This window comes from Thermobia domestica, chromosome 12 (assembly GCF_964235325.1).
Source record: "Thermobia domestica chromosome 12, izTheDome1.hap1.1, whole genome shotgun sequence".
Taxonomy (NCBI): domain Eukaryota; kingdom Metazoa; phylum Arthropoda; class Insecta; order Zygentoma; family Lepismatidae; genus Thermobia; species Thermobia domestica.
In genome coordinates, this window is record NC_137465.1 from 130025853 (window position 1) to 130051915 (window position 26063).

At 37.3% G+C, this 26063-nt stretch overlaps 1 protein-coding gene across 1 annotated transcript in view; it reads right to left on the reverse strand.

Moving 5' to 3' along the window:
- DCP2 (decapping mRNA 2) overlaps positions 1–26063 on the reverse strand; it is a 53119-nt gene that overhangs the window by 15857 nt on the left and 11199 nt on the right. Inside the window, exons 3-5 of the mRNA XM_081734103.1 lie at positions 24940–25102; positions 8232–8450; positions 4576–4841 (exon numbers count right to left, since the gene is read on the reverse strand). Of these exons, the coding sequence (XP_081590229.1) occupies positions 4576–4841; positions 8232–8450; positions 24940–25102 (648 nt within the window). The remainder of the gene's footprint in view (positions 1–4575; positions 4842–8231; positions 8451–24939; positions 25103–26063) is intronic.

Below are 26063 nucleotides of genomic sequence, written 5' to 3' on the forward strand. Positions count from 1 at the left end.
GTTACGCTTCTGATACGAGTGAAGTCACGGTTGATAGTGTGTCTGATGAAAATCTCGTACTCAGACAAGAATGGAATTAAACCCATATCACCGTATTATTATTATTATTATTATTATTATTACAAAATTGGCTCTCTTCAGCTTAGCTTATTTTTTTACACATTAAGTCAAGCAATGTTATTATACTGTTCAATAAGATCCTTTCGCTATATTCATCATTCGCAGCATATGTTGCTGGCATAAGCTCATGCAGGAAAATGAACACACAAGCCATCACATATTGCGGAGTATGTTATTCTGCATGAGTACGAGATATATTAGAAAAGTAATGAGACATTTTCTTTTATCGATGATATATTATTATTTTTACAAATCAAAACGTTATTTCCATTATTTGTAGCATGCTGGAAAACAATGGAAAACACCTGCTGGTACTACCAGTTCGTCAGTTACGCTCTTCTGGATAATATCCAAAGTACCAAACTGACGCCCTTTCAAGTGGTTTTTGAAAAGGGGAATAAAAAGATGTCACACGGATTGAGATCTAGCGAAAACGGGCCTGAGGAACCATATGCTTTTTTTTTTTTTTTGGGGGGGGGGGAACTCATTGATAGGGACTGTCGTGTGACATGGTTCTTTCGAAACTTCTTGGCGCATATTTTTCTAATGTCTAAATCGTGTGTTAAAATTTGATGGACGGTAATCACGTTCTCTACTGATCATTCTCACCGTCAATCTATTATCTGACCTCAAAAGAGACTTTATTCTTTCCACATTGATATCCGTATTTGATGTTGAAATCTTCCCGCACAAGCTTTCGTCTTCCACTTGTTCTCTGCCTTCTAAAAGAAACCTGTGCCATCTAAACACTTGTGCCCTGGATAGAGAATGTTCTCCATAAGCCCTTTGTAACTTTGCAGAAATCACAGTACCGAATTCGCCAAGCTTTACACAAAATTCTATGGCATAATGTTGCTCAAACTTCTGCCGGTCCATTCCCGTAACGCACTTCACAAATACAACTTTACTTCAGATATTCTCAACAATTGTGTAGCAATTGGAGCAAGTTCAAACTTGTACTGAACGGTAAGGGTTAACGTAACTGCCATGTGAAGGTGGAGACAGTACCGTTGTCGGTTCATGCACAGTGTTGCCAGTCTCATTATTCTTCTAACATACCAAGTACATTCTGATTCATAAATAAAAATATGTTTCAATAAGAAAATGGATCAGTACTTATTGATGATATTGTAACACTTACCTATTTACGCACTTAAACCATTTCGGGACTATCACACGTTTATTTGAAAACAACCATTAAATCTACAATCAATGTCATTGCAAAAGTTCAGATTACAAATCGATGGAAACATTTGAATTATTCTACACATGGAATCTATTTCACAATGCGAAAAAAAGCTAATTTAAACAGGGCTTAGTGCATGCAAATTTAACTGATTTTGTACCCACAAACATTCTACATATTAACATATATTTTTAAAGTAAAAAAAGTATACTCTTATTTTATACTTTTAACTTTCTTGAGGTGCACTGTGGATCTAAATCTTAATTATTTCATATACTACATTTATTTCTTTATAATTAATAGATGCCCCACGAATCAATGTAATCCTTTTCCTAAACGAATATAAACTCTAGGCTCCTGTATTATCACTGTATTGCGAGCGGTGATAATAATTAGAAATAATGTAAGTAAAAGGCTAATAATCACCGCAAGAAACAAACCACATCACTAGGAAGTACTTTCGAAGAACATCGTCTTCATCGTCAGCCTAGGCACACTTTGAAAACGATTTAAACCATAGGAAAGAAATTATGGATACGTAAAAATGCTTAAAAAATTTTTAAAATATGCGAAGTAGAAATCTTCTTCTCATTAGAAATAGACATATGTTAATAGTAATTCACTTGCTACTGTTCACTGTTGTTTACTGTTTTTCTTTTTTCATTACCTTCCAGACGGAGGAAATGAGTAGCGAAAACACTGCTCCAAATGGCATTTATGTCACCTTTATCTGAATTCAGTACCGGTTTCTCCTTATGAATGTAATGAGCTTCTTTAATTTTCCGTTCGGTTGTTGTTTTTGCTTTTTCGATCAAACATGAATTAGCAATATTGTAGTTATTTTCTTTGAGATGTGATGCCAATCCAGATAATTGTTGTAAACTAGGAGATTTGGACGTGCGAATGTGCTCAGCGATTCTAGTACAAATATTCCATTTTGTTTGACCTATATATATTTGGTCACATTGACACTTAACCCGACAGACGCCACTACTTGATTCGTGATCAGTAAAAAATGACTTAAAATTTGTAATACATTTTTTATAGATTTAGGATGAACTTCGGAGACCTTGATGTTATATTTATGCAATGCCTTCTTAATTTTTGCCGAAATACGTGGGACCAGGGGGGGACCAATCCATTTATTCTCTTCGGCATTTGTTGTTGGCCGATGGTGGGTGCCGTCGATCTCCCGTTGTACCTGTTTGTACCACTTCAGTAATAAAGACTTTTGAAAACCATTTTGTTGTTCAATTATAATTAAATATTGAATTTCTTGTTTGAGGTCACCAGGAAGATCATAAAGTAGAAGAGCTCTCCTAAAGAAGTTTTTCCAAATATTCAGTTTCTGAAGCCATGAATGAGATGATTTAAAATGAATATACTTGGTACCAGCAGAAGGTTTACGATATACTGAAGTAATAAACTTATTGGCTTGTCTTTTGATGGTAATATCAAGGAAATTAAGAACTCCATTTTCTTCAAGTTCCATCGTGAATTTGATTCTAGGATTATCTGATTAAATTCATCAAACAATTTCTTTATATTCTGATATTCCTTGTATCAGGATTTAAAGAAATTGTTTGATGAATTTAATCAGATACATCCTTTTACCATCCAAGCCTTTTACTTACATTATTTCTATGTTCCTGTGTTTGAATAATAGCAATACTACTGAAAAAAAAATAGTGAAGTTCTATCGAAAGATTTAGGAGTACAACAATTCTGTCATAAATATACCATAGATCACACTATCATAGGATTATGCAGTGCGATGGAAAATAAGTTTTATACTCACGGTAGAAATGCTGCTTAAAAATTTCAGTTTAACGTCCCGCGATGATCCACCATGGATAAGAGAGACAATTATGATAAGACAGATCAAATGGTGGTCTGACGGCAGTGGGAGGAAACGGGAAACCCCGAGAAAACTCACGCACACAGTGTTTGTCCACCCACAAAGCCCACTTGGGAAGGTGGAATCGAACTAGAGATTCCACGTGGCAGAAATGAGCATTCTACCACAGAGCCTCCTGGTCCCTTAAAATTCATTGTATTGAACCTAATAAATCCATATAAAATGTTACATATTTCATTTTCACGCAACTTGTATATATATGGATTTTTAAACCTCTTTACTTACATGGATTTTATTTCCTTTACCTTATACTTCGTGCACGATAAAAAAGTGGGTGAAATATATAGAAAAGAAAAAAGTCTACAAGAAAGGCAAAAAACAAATAAAATAATTAAAAAATAAATAATAATAATAATAATAATAATGATTTCATATTTGTCTAATTTTCCAAATGCACATCAAATTCACCGAACGGACTGAGCACTGAGGCCCTACGGGTGATGAAAAGGACCCTATATCCTCAGTACAGCAACTAATAATCTATTCCCATCACCTATTTTTTATATAGCCTACTATATTTTTTTTCCTTATATTATGTAACAAATTTTCAACAACTTGTATATTGCACTCAAAGTTTCGGATTTGATTTTGCTCTGCGCAGTTTTATTTATTTATTATCCTGACATGTTTGCCGAATTGATAAATCTCAAGCATGAACTTTTATCTATTTACAATTAGTTAATGCAGTTTTTCTTGGTACAATTGGAACTTCTTTACTTATTCTTCCCTGATTATGTAAGATTAGTCATTTAGCAGCTTATGATTAGTCATAACAGATATTATATTTATATTAATTCTGTTTGATATCATGTACTAGAAGTTTAATAATCTTACAATTTAAATTTAAAGTGTTTTTATTTTTCTGAAGATCTTCTAAAGATCTGTTTTTATTTTTCTAAATATCAACTTCTGCCAAAGGAATCGTAAATTTACTGAATAGGTGGTCATTCACCAGAGTTGAGAGAGAGGTGTCGCAGCTCCCCATACACGTCTTTCTCATGAATCGGGGAAAATCATAGCTTTAGATTTACAAACTGAATAATCATTCACGCCAATTTAGGTGCCGTGCGAAAATTAGTGAAAAACATGAGGCACTTTTTTGTGACATATGAAGAATGGTTCTTTCCTGCGCATTCCGTTATGTTGGTTTGATTTAATTCCTAATATAGAAATCTTACAACAAACAAGGGTCAGTATACCTCAAACTAAATAACGTAAGTGTATAATACCTATAGTGTTCTAAGTTTTTTTTTCCTTCTTTCTATCTATCTGGTAAAACATCGAGACTGGTGCGAAAATTCAAGATAATTAAGGAAGATTAATCATTATTAGAATAAGTGTAATAACTTACTTTATAAATGGAACCACCATGAAAAATGCATTAGGTCCAACGCCCATCTTCACTTTCGGAGTCATATCTTTCTTGTTGGCAGGAAGATCTGAAAGTGGAAACCACTCAACACTCTTTATTTCATTGCGAGTCTTAGGTTCGAATTTAGTGTCCTTTGGAATTCCAGTGATTATGTACAACCTAACTATTTGTTCGTTGATAACTGACTCTATAAATTCGTTTTTGTCGATAAGTTTGCTTATGTCAAGTCCAGTCTCTTCTTGTACCTTAAAAATAAAAATAAAATAAAATAAAATAAGGAAATAATTCTTATGTATTTTAAAAATACCGTTTTAAGAAAATATCTGGTGCAAGACTAGGCAAAGAAACGTGTGAATTTAGATGGGGAACTTCGCAACAGTTAAAAATTCAACAAATATCATTGGAATAATACGAATATCGAGGTGTCAAGATGAGGGAGACATCACTTATACGGAAAATTATGTACGGATTAAGGAGCATCCATTAAAATAATAATAATAATAATGGAGTAGAAGCATAATATAAAACAGGATAGTATTCAATGGAGTGACTTGTGTGTTTCGACCCTTATCGTAGACATTTACTAGAGCCATACAGATATCCAGATTATTATAGCAGAGCTTTGTACATAACATGACATAAAGATTTTACCATTTAGTACTTGATCCCATGCAACTACTGCATCTTTATGAATTACTTAAAAAGTGTACTGACACTGACTTCCAGGAGAGTCCCACTTCTATCTGTTGTAACATACACAATCTAAACACAAAGTTAACTAAACATGTCACCGGACGTTCTACGTAAGAAGTGTTCATTTAACTCACGGAAAAAAAAATCATGGAGCACGATGTAGTACTGCTAACGGAGGTGGCAACATCGCCGGATGACATCACTGCATTTTCAATTGTGTTGCATGAGACGCTGTACTACGGAAGTGGTACCTGAACACTCGTTGCAATGTGAAATAGAATCTGAACAACGAATCTGTGTTCATTTTTGTTCTCTAAGAGGGAACAGCAGGAAAGACTTAACAAATTTTATTACAAATTTAATAATAAAGTTTATTACAAAAGGTCAAATGTCAAGGATGTTCCTCGTCTTGTCCACCCTTGCATCAGTTGGAATACAAATATGGTGGTCAATGCTTTGATTAGGTGACCTCGTTCATTGCTGTTCGCAAAAAGCCTGCAGAAATAAACGTTTTAATAGGCTCGTGTTACCAGATTTCATTGTTCAAAATCATCACGGAAGATGACTCATGGGTTTACGGACATATTAAGACAAAGCAAATAGTTACGGTACACAATATCAGACCAAAATAGGCCAGACAAGTCTGCACCATACACCATAGTAAAATTCATTATATATAATATATATATATATATATAATTTTTGCTGACGTTCTAGTTCTCAGACACTCTGCGTAGAAAATGATCAGAATAGCTGGTAGCTTGGTTTATCATTTTTTTTATTATTGTTATTTTATAGCGCCGAGAGTATATGAGAAATAAATCTACAGTTTAACGCGGGATTCGAATCGCATAAGCTCCCACCAGGTATACAGAAGGTTGATCCATATACATGTGTCCGATTTTAAACCTTTCCCCCTGCTCACAGAATCGACCGATCCGAATGATTCAAACACCAGGAGAAAGCCAAAGATCTCTAGTATCGTGCCAAGTTTGCGTGTGTGTGTGTACATACACATCATGGCTCCCAACATGAACCGGTTCTAGGAAGGTTACGTCGTAGAACTTTTCTACGCCAAGCTTTCCGTGAACTGGATTCAAAATAGTGCAGAGAAAATGGATGCACATTGGGGTCAACGATCATCAAGAACATAATTAATGGATATAAACACCACAATGTTCCAGTAATTCGTTCACCCTATAAAGGGGGTAGAAAGCGACCATGTACAATGGTGACTACACCTGTAGCTCGGAAGTTGCGTCGAATGGCCCTGTAGGAAAACCCTCCTAGACAATGTGTGACGGCATGACGATTGTACGTGGCACAGTCAACTGTGAACCGCAACTTACGTGGCAAATTAAAGCTCTGGACGGTGTTTAAATGTAGTGGATATGCCCTTACTGCGACCTATCGGAGGGAGAAAAAATCCCTACCTCTAAAAACACCATATATCCGGAAAAAGTGGAGATCTGTTAACACACTCGATGAAACATGGATTTATGTAACAAACTGTGGCAAAATTCGAAAAATAACGTACATCCCACGAGACACAAACACCCGTCAGTGGAAAGCAAGTTTCTGGAAGGGATTTCTGGTTGCAGCGGGATATTGCTATGAAGGCAAGTTAACGGATAGGCAGTGCCTAAAAACTGCAAAATCAACTCAGCATTTTATCAGCAACATCTCCTCACACCAATTTATATACAACATTTGCCCCATTTGTATGTAAATGCAATAAATCAAGTCCGTGTGCATATGGATAAGGCATCACCTACATCCCGTTCTACACAGATGTCTTAAACACCTAGCGGCAAATACCGGTACATCCAGGATATTTCTTTCCAGAACATACCAGTGAAGTCACCTGATGCGTCCCATGGATTTTTCAGGGTTTAGCCTATAGGAAAGAGCACTTGCATCTCGTCGTGCCACCGTGTCCGTGGCCTCTGAAAAGCTTGACAGAAGTGGCTCAATATTCCCGTTCCTGTACTTCAACAGCTCTTCCTTCAACAGCTCTTCACGATGCTGGGTTATTACCAAAACATACGGTGCTCGTATCGAGGGCAACCGATAGTGATTCCGTAGTTTTTCCTAAAGTTGGTGAGATGTCAAAGTCGGACACACATAGAGGGATCAACCTTCTATAGAACCCGAATCTCCCGCGTCAAAGATATGAAAGCTAATCATTTAGCAACGAGAGTGTCCTTCAGCAAATTAGCGTCTGCCACAATTCTTCCATGTTTGCGTCGACGTTGGTATTGAACTTCTTGGCCAAAAAGAATATTCCAGAATCCTCTATCACCGTACATGATCCCCTTTTGTTTCCTGCGTTGAAGAAACGTGTTGAAAGGAAGGAGATTCCATGTCAGTTACTAAATACACTCAGTAAAACTTAACAAAATGTTCTACTGGATCCAAAACAATTGTCCCAGCATGGTTCGGAGTGTGGCGCCGATGTTGGACAAACTGTATAGCAGCAGGAGGAAGATTCTTTGAAGCTAACAGCATACAGTATTGTCTGGGAATTAAATGAACATCGTTTGTATGTGTGAGTTTTAAATGTAATTCTGCAATAACTGTCACACTACACATGTAATTTTACATATTATTTTGATTATTAATCTATTTGAAATACATTTAGAAATCACACAAGCAGTCTTACTTACTCTCATCGGTACGAGGCAAAAACCTGCTGTCCAAATTCCGGGAAACGTTTTAAAATTTATTAACTGCACGTAATAGCATGGCTTTGTGCACTAACTTTACGATAAGAACTAACTTTTAGAACTCAGGTAAAAAAAAAAAAAAAAAAAAAAAAAAAAAAAAAAAAAAAAAAGAAAAAAACCCGAAGATGCTACTCTGTTTTTCACTTTTTCTTAAAGTATGATCACTCACTTGTTCAATTCCATAATATGTTTTGCATCATCTTAAACTACACTTACCTCACGTACAGCACAGTGCCATGGTTCTTCTTGTTCATTTACCTTCCCTTTCGGAAACCCCCACGAGGATTTGGCCCAATAGCTTTGGACAAGTAATACTTCTGTCATGTCGGAGTTTAACAAAATCGCCCCAAACGTAGGAACTGCTTGTTTATATTCTCTCCATTCTTCCAAAATGGACTGTAGATTCTTCGAGCAAGGTTGCAGGAACGGAATGTGCTGTAGAATAAAGGAGACCAATCGTCATCACAATAGTAATAATAATAATAATAATAATAATAATAATAATAATAATAATAATACAGGACAACAAAATATGTGTATGGAAAACGAACTGAGTATAGTGAGGACAGATATTGTACATCGTATTGAAAGCAACATAATGACGTGGTCGTTGTCAACACTATTTTTCTTATACAGATTTTTCACATGATGTAAATAATGTACTCAAATAAAATTTTAGAGTTAGTCCAGGTATCCCTCTACCGATGTCCCTAGTTGCATTCGTTTTTAGCTTAACATGTCGACCACTCACAACAATGGAATGCAGGTTTCAGTATCCAGCACAAATACTGAATTTGTTTCTTCATTCAAAGGACAGACTCCGACTTGAGCATCCTGCATATGATAGGAGACTCATAAGTTCGATCGCTTTTGTGTGTGTGTGTGTGTGAAATAATGATATACGTAAAAAACATGAACGTGTACCTTACTCTGTAAACTAAGTCCATGGAGTCGAATAGTTTTTCTGCCAATATTCCACGACATCCGCCAGATCTGAATATCAAAACCTTGCGCATTGTTTTTCTACATTGTCAACGGTTTCAAACCGTTATTCTTGTAGAAAATGGGGGAGGAAGCGAAACAAATGAAATCTGAATGACAGAGATCTGAGTTGTATGCAGAGTATTGTATCAATTTGAACTAAAGAACTAAAGTTCGTGAAACTGCGAAAGCCAAACTGACACCTCAGCAAACTAACAAGTTAGAGGTCAGGACCCTAACAGCGCGCAACGGAACTAAAATTTTACACGCCAAACGGCCTGACCTAAACCCATCGTTTGATCCGAATCCGACAAGTAGGAGGAGAGGGAATGGGGTGAAGAAATTGATAAAGACAGGAATAGGAAAAGCTCTATAGAAAAAGACAAAAAATTAGAAAAGGAAGTAGGCAATGAATCCGGACCATACATGAAATATTTTTTGTACTTTCTAGGACAAGTTCTTGTTCCAGCTCCTTTCGAAGAAAGAAAAAAAAAAAAGAAAAGAAAGAAAAGGAAAATATCATCCAGTTATCTAAACAGTTATTAAACTTTATTATAAAATATGATACTTCAGTCATATTTCTATAGGAAATTTTATTTCTATTTAAATAATGTCCTCGATTCAAATAAATTTAAATTTACATATGAAATATTAGCCTCCTGCCATTCCGGACATAAAGAGCATGAATTTACTTTTAACACTTGCAAGTGGATAAAAATGTTCGATTTTTATGAGTTAATTCCTGAAATTTATGCTCGCAGGGTTTCAGTCTTAATTTTGCAGATGAAAGATTCAAATATTAATTCACTTAATTCACTAAATGGAGGATAGTTTGTCATTAATCAACACAAATTTTCCTTTTCAAATAATATTACATCGACGACATACATTGGCAATTAACTTTTTGACAGCCAAGTAACAACATATTGCAACCTTGGAGTTAATGTGTAAATACCTTATTTTTCCATTTCTTGCTATGATTTTTTAATGTCTTCTAAATAGATTCCTATAGCTTTATCTAATGTTCTCAGGTCCAAAACATATTTTTGTTTCATTATTGAAGGGAGAAAACACTGTCCTTTCTTCGAAAATAATAATAATAATAATCATGATTCGCTGCGCGGGCCTACAAGGACACGCTGTAGTGTAGTGATGTCAACCGGCTCGGCTCGGCTAGGTTCAACTGAGCCATCGGCTCGGTTTGGTTTGGCTCAGGTGAGCCATCAGCTCGAGCTGGCTCGGCTTGGCTCGGTTCGGCCCAAGTGAGCCGAGGGCTCGAGCCGGCTCAGTTGGGTGAGCTGTTGACTCACTGTTGGGTGATTGAGCCGTGGACCGAGCCGCTCGAGCTGTTGACAACATTAGATTAAAGTTATTAACAACGTGCTACGAAATGTTAAAACAAAAGCCCAATTTTCGAAGTTGGATTACTGAAGACAAACAAAATGTTTTATATTTGAGTTTGTAGTAACTGATTTGTTAATCAATCTCTTAAATCAGTGGGCATTAGTTGGATCTCTGTTGTAAATATCATTCAAGAAACTAATTAAATAATAGTAGAAATATGTAAAAGTTCGAGTACACCTACAACTATTATTTTTAAGGTCGTGTAGTTTTTTTTTTTTTTTAAAGGCATCCTTTGTGTTCATCTAGACTTGTTTTGTTATATGCCTTCCATCTATTTATCAATAAGTGAAAAAATATTTCTAAGCGAACTTGTATTTTTTCTTTGTTGTTAATCAGGACGATGTTGCAATCAACCGGCTCGGTTCACCTGAGTCATCGGCTCGAGCCGGCTCAGTTGCGATGAGCCATTGGCTCGGTTCGGCTTAGCTCAGGCGAGCCATCGGCTCGAGCCGGCTCGGTTACGATGAGCCACCCGCTCGGTTCGGCTCGGCCCAGGTGAGCCATCGGCTTGGCTCGGTTCGGCCCAAATGAGCCGAGGGCTCGAGCCGGCTCGGTTTGGTGGTAACAGCCGTGAGCCGAGCCTCTGTCAACACTACTGGCTCGAGCCAATGGCTCATTTGTGTTGTATGACCATAGTACAATTACAATTGTATGGGAATTTCCCAAGGAACATTTTCTTGAGCATTTCATCTTCGTCGTATGCCTGGACAAAGGAGATCCGACACTTACGCATAGCATAGTTGACAAGTGTAATAACTGGGAAGCTTTAAAGTGGAATTCAACGAATAAGAAGTGCAAACGCGTCTTAACAAAATGGAAATCTTAATACTAATTATCTGTATGAATTATTATACGAGATACAACACAAAATAACAGGGCTATACTTCACCTATACAGTAATTATAACGTAGAGACATGGAAGGATAGTGTTATTGTACCATTTTTAAGGAAAATGAAATGAAATCTTTAAGTTCAACGTCCCACGATTATGCCTGTTAGGCAAAGGGAGACGATAATTAAAGCAAGTGAATGATGAAGGAATAATTGGTGGAATGAGAAAGTAGGAGGAAACGGGAGTATCCCGAGAAAACCCAAAGCACGATGTTCTCCAACACAAACTTACTTGGTCGGGGATCGAACCAGAGACCCAATGCACCAGATGTAAGCGCTCTACCACTGAGCCACCGTGCCACTACCATTTTAAAGAAGGGAGATATACAGGACTGCGGAAACTACAGATGAATCAAACTAATGTCACATACGACAGGAAGTATAGAGATGTTCGAGGAAGAAAGGAGTGCCAGATAAATATGTACGGTTAATCCAGGATATGTATACAGCAGATACGAGCAAAGTAAGTAGTGAGGGATTAACACGTCAAATCCCTGTTTGGGTTGGATTACACCTTAAGCCCGTAACTTTTCAACACTGTCATGGATGTTATCACTCAAAATCTGAGGGATGAAGCTCCCGGTGTATGATGTTGACGATGATACTGTACTACGCAACACTAACAGAAGAAATTGAGTCCAGAAGACACAAGCCTAAAAATTAGTAGAAAGAAAACAGACTATCTGGAATTTAACGAAGAAGGAAATGGGGATGTAAGGCTTCAGGAAGACATACTGAATGAAATGAAGAATTTTAAATATTTACGCTCATCTGTTGCCAAGAATGGCGACTTGGACGTGAAAATGGGCAGAATTCAAGAGGAATGGCGAAATTGGAAGTATGTGGCGTGCTATGTGATTGCAAAATCATGATAAAGAATAAAAGGATGATTTACAAAACAGTTGTTAGACCAGCAATGATTTACGGAGCAGAAACGTGGTCTATAAAGAAAGTATATAACGAAAGATTAAACGTTACTGAAATGAGAATGAGAGATAACAAGAAGATACAGAGTGAGAAATGAGAAAATAAGGGGAACAACCAAGGTTGTAGAGATATATAAAATTCAAGAAGGAAGACTGCATTGGTATGGTTATTTAATACGAACACATGACTATGGGGTCAGAAGAGTAATGGCAATGGAAATGGATGGGAAGAGAAGTAGGAGAACAAGAAGAAAATGGATGGACCTGATTAAGAATGACATCAGGAAGAAAAGTCTAACAGGGGAAGAACTACGGAACAGGGCTTTATGGAGAAGACTCATGAGGAAAGTCGACCCCCCCCCCCCCACGTAAGTGGGAAAAGACGAAGGGAAAGAAGAGGAGACAATTATTTTGAACAAAAATGAAAGGCCAATAGACTGAATTACTCAAAAGTCCCGATAACTAATAGATATTAATCATAAGATACTGTCTTTATTTTGGGTCGAATTTGGAGGAGGGATGCCAGCTAGAGTGAGACTGCTTAGTGTCTAATTATATTACTATAGCTGTTCCTGGACACAACAATTTCTAATACTGACAAGATAAATCATTGTTGCCGTTAGTGAAGTTTGCCCACGATCAAAATAGTCGAATTCACCGAACCTCTTGAACAAAGAATTTAATCAGTGCAATGTTCCGATACATTGCTGGCCACACTGTGGCCTGTGCATGATGTCTACTAATTTCCACTCTTTGAATTCCCGGCCAATTTTCTGATTTTCCTGAAATTAACATATTTCGCACGAATAAATAATATATTTGCCATGGTATCATATCTTTAAATATACTCATTACTGAGTTTCAATCTTAAATGTTTGAACATAATAAAATACAAATATATTAACTTGACAAAAATATTTGGTAACGAAGGCAATTTTCTAAGCAATCAACACATTACTCGGCACCAACATTACTACTTCTAAGAAGCTAAACAGTTCCAAATCCTTGACTGATTGCTTCATCCTTGACTTTCAAGTTAATCCTTTGTAACTACTTTAATTTGTTCGTCAATTACGGGCAAAGATTTCTGGGATTCGATCATAAGTCTTTGCTTTTTGGCTCCCAATTCCTGTCATTACTGTTGCTTTCCTTTTCTTCTCTTTGGTTATTTTTTCTGCAGACTTCTTTTCTCGCTTTTCTTGCAAAGGCCACTTTCCAACGTGAGTTAGCGTTCTTAACCGAAAGCAGCAAATTCTTACCGATTTCAAATCTGTCCAATCCTCCTGCGTCTATTATGGAATCGTATTACTAATCGTTATGTAATACTTGAATCTTCACGGAGATTTTCCACTAAAATATCTCCGTTGACTGAGAAGCCTTTCTCATCGGAAGCATTCTTCAGCGAGATGGTCAAGAATATGGTCATTGTTTTCTTTTCTCTTTCAAATACAGGAACTCTTCATTTTTGACTAGGCCTATACAGAAGTATCTAATCTCGTTTCCTTCTTGGAGTAAGTTTTATATCAGTTTTTACTCCTTGACTAATAAGTTCCCTGCACTGCCTATCTCCATTCTGTGCCATAGAAGCAGCTATACATGACAAGAACTGATATGACAAAAACAACGAATTTCTTAACATTTGCAATAGTATCTAAGGCTCTTCTGGCTACTTCAATGTTCTCAAGCCATCTAACACTACAAAATTTAGTGTGCATAGTGAACAATTAGTGATAGTTATAAGTGTACCAATTGCGACTAGGTGAGTCTCTAAACAGATTGTTCAGATTCCTGAAAAAGGCAAGAAGATAGCAAGGGGTACTGCTCAATCGAGTTTTGAATGCTCTATTCACAACGTGAAGACCACAAGCAGTTGTCTGCACTCATCTGAAGATAGCTCTTTCCTGAAGGTGTCAAAAAGTTTGAAATTGACATTAATACTGTCCACTGGCAACTGGATTGTTGTCTTTTCATCTAAACCTTCGATGCCATTTCTTAGACTTCCCGACAGATCTGAAGCAGTAGTTTTATGAAGAAACTGGGATAAATAGAAGCGTGATACTGCTTGATTTTTTGAGCTGTCCCAAAATCTTATCATTAAGTATATTTGTTGTTTCTGTAAGACTTTCTTCATCATTTCACCAAACCTAACATCAATGAAATCACTCATGTTTATCAATTGCATTAACTGAATTTTAAAATAAGGCTCAAGTCTACATACAACTGTATATGATATCTTATCCTTTCCTACTCTCACACTACTTGTTATCTCACTATCTTTGAACATTCTTTAAATAAATTATTACTGCTTTCTGCATTTCGTACAGACATATGGCGTATACGTTTGAATACATCAAAGAATTTCATTTTCGGTTACTTTGCATAATTTCTTTGAGTGTAGAAGATCAGGCATCTCAGACACAGCAGATGTCCATTCTGCTACAGCAGCTGATAAAGGTAACACGATGACGCAAGAGAGGCTCCAGATGTGCTGGGTTATTGGCTCATGAAAAGAAGATGGGGATTTCTGTGTAGCAGACACAGTTTTTAATAAACATGTACCAATAGGAAGAGAATTCCTGACATGTGCTTCGTTTATTGCATGTTTATTTCTTTTACCATGACTTGATAGACCTTATCTCCCCATTAATGAATACAGATGGTGATCAGAAAAATGGAAACACCTGAACGAAATTGCAACTTACCAGATTAATATGGTGTCGGGCCACCTTTCGCCTTCAGAACAGCCTTGATGCGACGTGGGATGGAGGCATAGAGGTCGTGAATGGTAGCAAGTGGAATTTTACACCATTCCTCGTGCAGGGCATCGGCCAGTTCTGTGAGAGAGGATGGAGTTGGAAATCGTCGCCGGAGTCGTGTTTCCAAGACGGACCACAGATGTTCAATTATGTTGAGATCTGGGGATTGGGCGGGCCAGGGGAGGTGTTGAACTTCATCCCGATGTTCCTCAAACCACGCTGCAACAACGCCAGCTGTGTGAATGGGTGCATTATCATCCTGGAAGACGGCGTCATTGTCCGGGAACAACATCTGGACCATAGGATGCAAGTGGTCTCCTAAAATTGCGACATAATCGTTGGCAGTGATTCGTCCGCTAAGTGTGACCACAGGACCCAATGAAAACCATGATATTGCGGCCCACAGCATCACCGAGCCGCCGCCATGCTTCAGAGTTGGACGGAGACACTGCAGATCATAAGTTTCTTTGGGCGTTCTCCACACATAAACACGGCCCAAGGTTGGGAATAGGGTTGCATGGTCGCGGCGCCATTTGCGGCGTGCGAAAGCGTTATGGTCCCGGATGAGCGGTTTGGCCCGTGCAACACGACCCCGTAAGTTCATGTCATGTAATTCGCGGCGGACTGTGATTGTCGAAACAGGGTGGGGGAGGTGCAGATTGAGTTCCTCCGTCACTTGCTACGCAGTGGCACGACGGTTCTGCGTGACAGTGCGCTTTAATACCCAACGTGACCTGTCACTCATGATTTTCTTTCGCCCACTGTTCCGCTTCCCCGATGTGGTTTTCCCGTGTGTTGTGTAGGCCGTCATCACCTTCGACACTGTCCCATGCGACACACCTAACACAGTAGCCACTGCCGTCACACTCACTCCACATAACCGCGCACCAACAATTTGCCCTCTTTGAAAATCTGAGAGGTCTCCCATTTTACACTACCTCCGTCTGCTGCAGCCACTGGACACTGCTGTTCCACTGCGCCTGGCGTAGTATGGAGACCGACCTAACACACCACCACCAGCGGTACGGCGCTGCGGGCGCCACGACACCACTGCCAACCCATACATCTGACGTGTTGCCAACTACAGGTGTTTCCATTTTTCTGGTCACCATCTGTAGTATATGTTTGTTTTGTTACACAAAGAAGTTTCGTTGCCAATCGCAGGTCCATTCTTTACCCATGGGAAATCCATCTTCCAAGTATCCTGAAAATTAATTTTTAATAATCGTGATCTACAAAAAAAGGTTGTTTTTTTTTTTACTTTTTAGTACGATTTTAAAAGAAAGCCTGTTTTAAAAAACTTATAATTTATTTTTCATATGAAAAAAGTAATGACAAATTTTCTTCATTTTATTTTAATCAATATTCTGTCAATTAAGGGGTGTTTTAAAACACAGGGTACTAGATGGAGAATTCTTTTTTGTTAAGACTGCACCTGGGAGCAAGCTGGAAACAGAAAAACGACCGAGGCTCATATCTCATCTCACATAACATCCCTGTCACAAAAACAGCAGCCATTTTAAAAGCAGATGATGTATGTATTACGTAGCATCTTCGTTACCGTTTATCATATGTTGCAAACGTAATTTAATCGTAAAATCTATTGCAAGAAAGCAAACGGACAGTATATTTTGCATAAACCATTTTCTAGGATTTTCTTGTATAATCAGAAAATTGCCGGCTAATTCCCATTTCTCTCCAACCGTTTCAAATTCCCGGATCATTCTTGGATGGTAAACACAGTGTTGTATTTGATAACAATATTCGTTGAGTGCGATCCATGGAACGATAAATGTAAAAGTAACAACTTTCTGGGAGCGGATCATTTGTCCACTTTCCGCCGCCAGTACCAGCCATTCAACAATAGTGAAATAGTAAGAAGAGGGCTTGATCATGAGCAAGACTGGTGGTCTCACCAGTCTGCGATGTGCTACAGAGACTCAAGCGGTAACATTCAGAACTCCCGATACAGTGCACACAGTTAGGAGAGCAGTGTCACAGGTCAATCTTCCAACACAGGGAAATTAGCCCAAATCTTAAGACACATTTTCCAGCATCGTCAAAAAAGCGCGTCACAAAGCGCGCAGTCACGCCTCGCTGAGTGGCAAATCCAGGAGAAGTTCACAAATGCCAGAAAACTATATGAAATATAATATACGAGGAACAAGTGAATAGGTGTGTACCCTGGATAAGGGATGGCTCTACATATATAAGACCAACAGAGTTCAATCCATTTTCTACCGTCACACAGTACACAAAAACTATTCTCACTTTGAAATGCAGCCGGGGATTTCTAGTGGCGGCAGGTCATTGCAATCGGGGAACGCTACCACTCGTCGAAATGCCTTTCAACACCAAAGTCAACGCAGTTGACTTCCAGGAGAAAGTTATGGACCCTCTGTATGTCACACACATTTCCCATTTGTATGGTAACGAGATCATAAATGCATGAATATATAGGGACACGGTCTCCAGCCATACAGCTCGATCATCCCAAGCATTCTACGCTAGGACGACAGGAAGAACCGGAATTTGAGTAGTCCTATTTTCGTGGATTCCTGTAAAATCCCCGGACGTCTTACCAACAGACTACTATAGGTTTATACTCCTTAACGGGATGATCTACCTTTTCTTGGCACAAAAATTTTTATATTGGACCTTATGGGGAGAACATGGCTACCGAATTTCTTCAGTTTTTAAGGAACTAGGTATTTCTAATGGGAAAGAAAAATTTTGCAGCATCCTACAGAAGTTTATTAACAGGTTGAAATACTTAAATTGTATATTTGTCTGCTAGTTTAGCAGAAATAAATTATTAAAAAATAAATAAATTAGTTTCTTTTTATACAAATTATAATATGTCTAACTTTGGAACCAATTATGGTAGAAAGATCAACTTTTTTTTGTTTTATTCCTTGAGAAGAAACGACTCTAATAGTTTTAATCACAACCATATCTGATACGCCAATTAAAAAATAGTATTTTAATATAAGTATTAAAGTCCACCTGTCAAAGTTTGACGAGGGTAAGTCACGCCCCACTCTAAGCTTGGCCGCGGAAAGGGCGGGGGTTGGTGAAATGGAGGGGGAAGGGGGTGGATGTCTGAATGAAACAGGTTCTCGACCAGTTTCTGAGATTACCTGTCAGCTGCCAAATACTGTTAGCTTTATAGAGTTTGTCTCCCTCAATGGTTCCATACTAAGAGACTGGACGATGTGGTGTGAAGTAGGATCTTCTTTTCCCCGTTACCTCTGGAAGTTCATCAAGATGCATTCTAGAGTGCGCGGGAAGAACGCTGTTATTTTGGGATTTTTCCCCCTTCCGGACAAATATTATAGCATACAGTAGTGGCGAAGGGAAGGGGGGAAGAGAGGGGTGCCCCCACAGGATTCCGACAATGTAAAGTCCTGGCCCCCATATATAGGTGTCCGTAAAAAAAATATCCCCTAAGTTTTTTTAATAATGTCTTGGGAATATATTTCAAATTTGAGGTGTTTTCCTGGTAGCCGTCATTTTCCAATATATATATATATATAAAGAGAGAGATCGTGAACCAAGGCACTTAGAAAGATAATTTTGGTGTCAAAGTATAGGTTTTTGAGGCCGATGAATTTAAATATGGCATTGTTTATTGCCACTTAGAAACCTTACAACCTGGCAACACTGTTGTCTAACGATTAACTGTACAAAGTTACAAATGCGTATATACACGCATTACTCTAGGATGTAGCGTACTTCCTCAGGACTAAGCGAAACCTACTTTTTCTGGTAGCTTTCATCACGACAAGACATATTTTACATGGTAACATGAGAGAACATTTGTCTAAATCCAATATGGCAGCCAATATGATGGCTAATTACTAGGCAACCAAGTAATGGACTTATTCAAATGCCTGTCAGTCCTAATTGGCCTAGAGCCTAGAGAATGGGAGAAAGAGGCAGGATACGGTCTCATTGAAGAAGCGTCTCCTGAGGGGGCGAGGGAAATTTAAAATACTCCATCTTTGTATTTTAAGGCTACGTCTGAAAATAATGTTGACAAATTACAAGAATTCTTTGAATATGTTCTATCGACTTTTTTCTGTAATAGACTATTGTACGTGGTAATAAATAGCTACAATAATATTCCAGGAACTTTTTGACTGTCCCCCCGTATAATCTTTATTTTCTAGTAATGCATTCACATTGAAGGCTACGTCTTTGAAAATAATGTTGACAAATTACAAGAATTCTTTGAATATGTTCTATCGACTTTTTTCTGTAATAGACTATTGTACGTGGTAATAAATAGCTACAATAATATTCCAGGAACTTTTTGACTGTCCCCCGTATAATCTTTATTTTCTAGTAATGCATTCACATTGAAGGCTACGTCTTTGAAAATAATGTTGACAAATTACAAGAATTCTTTGAATATGTTCTATCGACTTTTTTCTGTAATAGACTATTCTACGTGGTAATAAATAGCTGCAATAATATTCCAGGAACTTTTTGACTGTCCCCCCGTATAATCTTTATTTTCTAGTAATGCATTCACATTGAAGGCTACGTCTTTGAAAATAATGTTGACAAATTACAAGAATTCTTTGAATATGTTCTATCAACTTTTTTTTTCTGTAATAGACTATTGTACGTGGTAATAAATAGCTACAATAATATTCCAGGAACTTTTTGACTGTTCCCCCGTATAATCTTTATTTTCTAGTAATGCATTCACATTGAAGGCTACGTCTTTGAAAATAATGTTGACAAATTACAAGAATTCTTTGAATATGTTCTATCAACTTTTTTTCTGTAATAGACTATTGTACGTGGTAATAAATAGCTACAATAATATTCCAGGAACTTTTTGACTGTCCCCCCGTGTAATCTTTATTTTCTAGTAATGCACTCACATTGAAGGCTACGTCTTTGAAAATAATGTTGACAAATTACAAGAATTCTTTGAGTATGTTCTATCAACTTTTTTTTCTGGAATAGACTATTGTACGTGGTAATAAATAGCTACAATAATATTCCAGGAACTTTTTGACTGTCCCCCCGTATAATCTTTATTTTCTAGTAATGCATTCACATTGAAGGCTACGTCTTTGAAAATAATGTTGACAAATTACAAGAATTCTTTGAATATGTTCTATCAACTTTTTTTTTCTGTAATAGACTATTGTACGTGGTAATAAATAGCTACAATAATATTCCAGGAACTTTTTGACTGTTCCCCCGTATAATCTTTATTTTCTAGTAATGCATTCACATTGAAGGCTACGTCTTTGAAAATAATGTTGACAAATTACAAGAATTCTTTGAATATGTTCTATCAACTTTTTTTCTGTAATAGACTATTGTACGTGGTAATAAATAGCTACAATAATATTCCAGGAACTTTTTGACTGTTCCCCCGTGTAATCTTTATTTTCTAGTAATGCACTCACATTGAAGGCTACGTCTTTGAAAATAATGTTGACAAATTACAAGAATTCTTTGAGTATGTTCTATCAACTTTTTTTTTCTGGAATAGACTATTGTACGTGGTAATAAATAGCTACAATAATATTCCAGGAACTTTTTGACTGTCCCCCCGTATAATCTTTATTTTCTAGTAATGCATTCACATTGAAGGCTACGTCTTTGAAAATAATGTTGACAAATTACAAGAATTCTTTGAATATGTTCTATCAACTTTTTTTTTCTGTAATAGACTATTGTACGTGGTAATAAATAGCTACAATAATATTCCAGGAACTTTTTGACTGTCCCCCCGTATAATCTTTATTTTCTAGTAATGCATTCACATTGAAGGCTACGTCTTTGAAAATAATGTTGACAAATTACAAGAATTCTTTGAATATGTTCTATCAACTTTTTTTTCTGTAATAGACTATTGTACGTGGTAATAAATAGCTACAATAATATTCCAGGAACTTTTTGACTGTCCCCCCGTATAATCTTTATTTTCTAGTAATGCATTCACATTGAAGGCTACGTCTTTGAAAATAATATTGACAAATTACAAGAATTCTTTGAATATGTTCTATCGACTTTTTTCTGTAATAGACTATTGTACGTGGTAATAAATAGCTACAATAATATTCCAGGAACTTTTTGACTGTTCCCCCGTATAATCTTTATTTTCTAGTAATGCATTCACATTGAAGGCTACGTCTTTGAAAATAATGTTGACAAATTACAAGAATTCTTTGAATAACTTCTATCGACTTTTTTCTGTAATAGACTATTGTACATGATTCTAACACAATTACTCAACTATTGACACTTGTAATATCCAACATTTCTAGGATAGCACTGCAAACCTTTGATCACGAAATTAGTTTGAGGTTTCTCATTTAAACAAGCGCCTCTTTTAGGGTCTCTTCTCTTTTACATTCTTGAGTTTCTTGAAGGACCTGCAGCTCTAGGTTTCTGCTCTATTATCTTCTCCACCAAATTCAAAATAGAGGTTCTTCTACTCTTATGTTTTCCTGTGACAACTCTGTACAATATCCAGGAATTTACAGCTGTTGTATCCGTACGTGCACTAAGAATCGTCTTGAACCTACCCGAATGAAGCATTCTGGTCGTTTTGGTTGAGTATGTCAACATCATGTTATGTTGCACAACAGCTCTCCTTCCTTTTTTTCTTCAAATGACAGAGTTATGATAATTTCAACGTAGAGTATTAAGGACTAGCATCAGGGGCGGATCCAGGACGGACTTCTGGGGGGGGGGGGGGCGGTGGGTTGTAATACTGCTACTTAGAGGTACTTTTAAGAGCTCCAAACTCTGGGATGGGTTTTATTTATATATATAAAATAAAAAAGTTTCCTCTTCTGGGGAAGGGGGCGATCGCCCCCTGGATCGGCCACTGACTAGCATATATACGGTATATAGCTAGTCGTGACAAAAAGTATAGACCAACTCAAAATTTCAGAATCCTGCGATATACTTCCGCAATGATCTTTATAGAGGTAGTTGGTGACTACTTCAAATTATATGCCCGTAGCTAAAGCCCCTCTATAAAAAATTGTTGCGTGAGTACCTTAGGATTCTGAAACATGTATTTTTGGATAGGGCACCTGTTAATTCCTAAGTGGAGTCTTGACCCGACTACGGTAGGTCCGATAATTATGTCTTGTGAAAATGTCATATATTACCTTTTACAGCCCGTGACGACAGTAAGATTTCTGTGATTCGGCCAATCCCTGTTCCTACTTGCAAATGCCTGATTTATAGCATTTACGCTATTAGTAAGCGCTACTGAGGTCAATAAGAGTTGAATTAGATTTTTGCGAGGGGCGCATTGTTATAGCATGTTTTCTAACGCACAAAGGGATGTTCTGAATGGGGGCAGCTATGTGTATGTTTAGCCAATAGAGTTATTGGTATCTTCGTGGCTTTACACTCTAACTTCAAATAATAATAATAATAATAATAATAATAATAATAATAATAATAATAATAATAATAATAATAATAATATAAAATAACCAGATGGTAAAGTTATGGTCGATACATTTTTGGAATTCGAAGGCATTTTAGAATGCTTGTCTATCATCTGGCTATCAGAAATAATTGATCTCCATTTTCTCTACATATCTATAATTTTCTTACAGGGTAGAAACACCTCCTCGGAAGAGAGAGAAAAAAGAGAGAGAGAGAGAGAGAGAAAGCGGCCGAACTTGGGCTATTGAACGTGAGGACAGGATGTTTACATTCGCATTGACACCTGCTGTGACAACGGTCTGTGTACATAGCTGAAAGAGATTTGTGAAGACCCTTCCCTTCATATCTCTCGGGACGAAAACAAAAGAAAAGGGTGGGCGCGGATGCCTTACCCTCGTCAAACTTCTTGACAGGTGGACTTTAATACTTATATTAAGATACTATTTTTTAATTGGCGTATCAGATATGGTTGTGATTAAAACTATTAGAGTCGTTTCTTCTCAAGGAATAAAACAAAAAAAAAGTTGATCTTTCTACCATAATTGGTTCCAAAGTTAAACATATTTTAATTTGTATAAAAAGAAACTAATTTATTTATTTTTTAATAATTTATTTCTGCTAACCTAGCAGACAAATATACAATTTAAGTATTTCAACCCGTTAATAAACTTCTGTAGAATGCTGCAAAATTTTCTTTCCCATTACAGATACCTAGTTCCTTAGAAACTGAGGAAATTCGGTAGTCATGTTCTCTCCATAAGGTCCAATATAAAAAATTTTGTGCCGAGAAAAGGTAGATCATCCCGTTAAGCAGACACTAGATCAGCGCCGTTTCCGTATCTTGCAGGATCTTTGGAAAGTTGACAAAGCGATATAGAGAAATATTCTCGTTTCCATTCTACGTAGGAGTTGCTACAGTGGAAACTATGCTACCCGGGGATCGTTCGGGAGCGTGGCCGTTACATCGACCACAAGCAGTCGTGGAGAAAGGAGATTTACTAGCGAGGTAAGTGGTTAAAAATTGACTATTTTTATCGTGGACAATCTTCTGTATTAAATCCTCAGAACAAATATAAAGTAATTATTAGAAACACGTGAGAACTCAAAATAGCAAGTGGAAGATAAACGATAGAAAAGAGTGAAAGACGTCCAAATATACCGGAGGCTTAGTAGCAGAAATTTTCATTTTCCAGTCATTTTACTCGAAAAATCACAGTAATAGCAGAAAAACAGCAAAAATTATAATGGAACCTCTGTTCCCCTATGTTGGCTTTTAAGCAGACCTCTCGCTCATGGCTTTGGAATAACCTCCTACACCATCCAATAGCTTTTATTTTTTATATACGATTTACCTGTTCTGGCTACCACAGACGGCAGTTAATATTATTACTTCAAATCTGTCTAATTGTGTCGGAGGACTTGTATTATAGGATAATTTCTACGAGACCCCAATACTTGCACGACTGTGAGGGCTGCATTTAAGTTGAAATTTGTAAATCACAACATATATTCACTACTAAAACTACTAACTGTTTGAACATGTCGTTGGCTTCACCTCCCACACATACTATCTATAATCTCTTGGAGACTATATCGCTGGAAATTATAGTTTTCTGCCAGACAAAAGTTTTGTGCGTTTACTAGTCTAAAAGCACAATGGCGGAGTTCGAGGCGTAACGGAAATAACCCTGCGTCTACTCCCTTCCATTCCCAAAATTTAATTATTGTCTACGAAATAAGACGACAAATATTTATCTCAAAATGTACGTAATAATTATGGATTTAAAAAATATATTGATGATGTAATAATACGATGATAAAGGAAAATTTTACTAAATGTTACCTTAAACAAATTTAAAGCATAGACTGATTTAAGAGTATGTTCTAGATATTCCTTACCTCCACCTGCTTTCGAGTCAGCACTCCCTCGCTGCCCACCTAGCTGGCGTTGCCAGCAGGGAAGAAATCTGAACATCGAAAAGGCAAACAATGACGATCGAACTGTGTACAGCAAAGAAGAAAGGATATAATTCTAATCTAACGTAACTTAAGTATGTATTATGAAATGTTGAGGACAGGTCGATCCGTTTCAGCCACCTAGGTAATTTGACGTGGAATGGCTTCATATTCATTGAAAGTTGAAATATGTTGCCGAATTATGTAATTTTTGGGTAAATTAACATACACTCGCTTATCTAACAACATTTCCTTCTGCAATGAAGTAAAAATCCTTCTACTAAAGACTGAATAAATTTGGAAGGAGGAACTATGGTGTATTGATAGGGGTGTACTCACGGGGGTTGTTATTAGTCCGAATCTCCTCCTTCCACTCTTGGGAGGGAGGGAGAGAGAGAGGGGGGGGCTTGAAAATGAAGTTTAGCTACAGCAGATTTCATATTTAAACAAAAAGTTTTGATTGATTACTCTACAACTCAACATTCATGAAAACATGCAAATGTTCTACTTCCTCTAGCTTTTTTTTTTTTAAATTATTATTATAAGTATCATCATAAAATATACACTTACCTGAAACATGTGAGTAGCGAACTCTTTCATGCCACATGGTTTCAATTCCTCATTACCTTGGGTACAATAAAAATCTAAGTAAAACCAATGCGCCAGCTCTATTTGAAAACATATTCTAATAAGATTATTACGTTCCTCCTGCGGCAAATTAATAATAAATCGGCTGTAAAGAAAAGTGAAACAAGTTGTCGAGTTCTTAGAAAACTAATACAAATATCACTGTCTAGATTCAAAATAATTATACTGCTAAATATTACTATTTAATTTATAACTAAGGTGAACTCACAGAAAATTACAATAATAAATTAGAATATTTGGTTTCTCACGCATTAATAAATAATATAGCCATTTACTGTTGCACACTCTCTAATCGAGAAATTTCATTGGGTAAATACAAGGTGAAAAGATTCTTGCAGTTTTTGACGTTCCATCAATCATGTGCTCACAGAGAGGAAACAAAATAATGCACGTGCCAGCCAAGCGATCGGAAGTTAGTCTGACCATCGACCTTCACTAATACAGGCACGTTGCGCGCACACACACCAGTTACACCTCTTCAGTGTCGAAGAAAAATGGAGGTATCGAAGCAACTTGTTTACGTGTGTTTGTTATATGACTTTAAAATGGGCCTGTCCGCTGTCGCATCAAGTCACCGCATATGCCAGGCATTTGGGGAGAATGCCGTGAACGAATGCACTACCAGGCTTTGGTTCCACGAATTCCGTTCGGGAGATGTGAACCTCGCAGTGGACGATCACATGTGTTGGATGACGAGGCGCTTAAAGCAGTCATAAATGATGAACTTGCAGAAAGGTTCCATGTTTTTACTGAAACAGTCAGACTGCACCTGCATGGGATAGGGAAGCCATACAAGTTAAGCAAGTGGGTACTCCACATATTGTCAGCAGCCAACAAGAAACAACGAGCGACAGTCTGTTTATTCTTGTTCACTAGGTACCTGAACACACCCATTTTTGGTCGCTTGCTCACTGGAGACGAAAAATAGGTCCTCTATGACACTTCCAATCGTACCAAACATTGGTTGTCGCTACGTAATCCCGTTCCTCACACCGCAAGACCACCTCTGCACCCACAAAAGCTTATGCTTTCTATATGGTGGAACT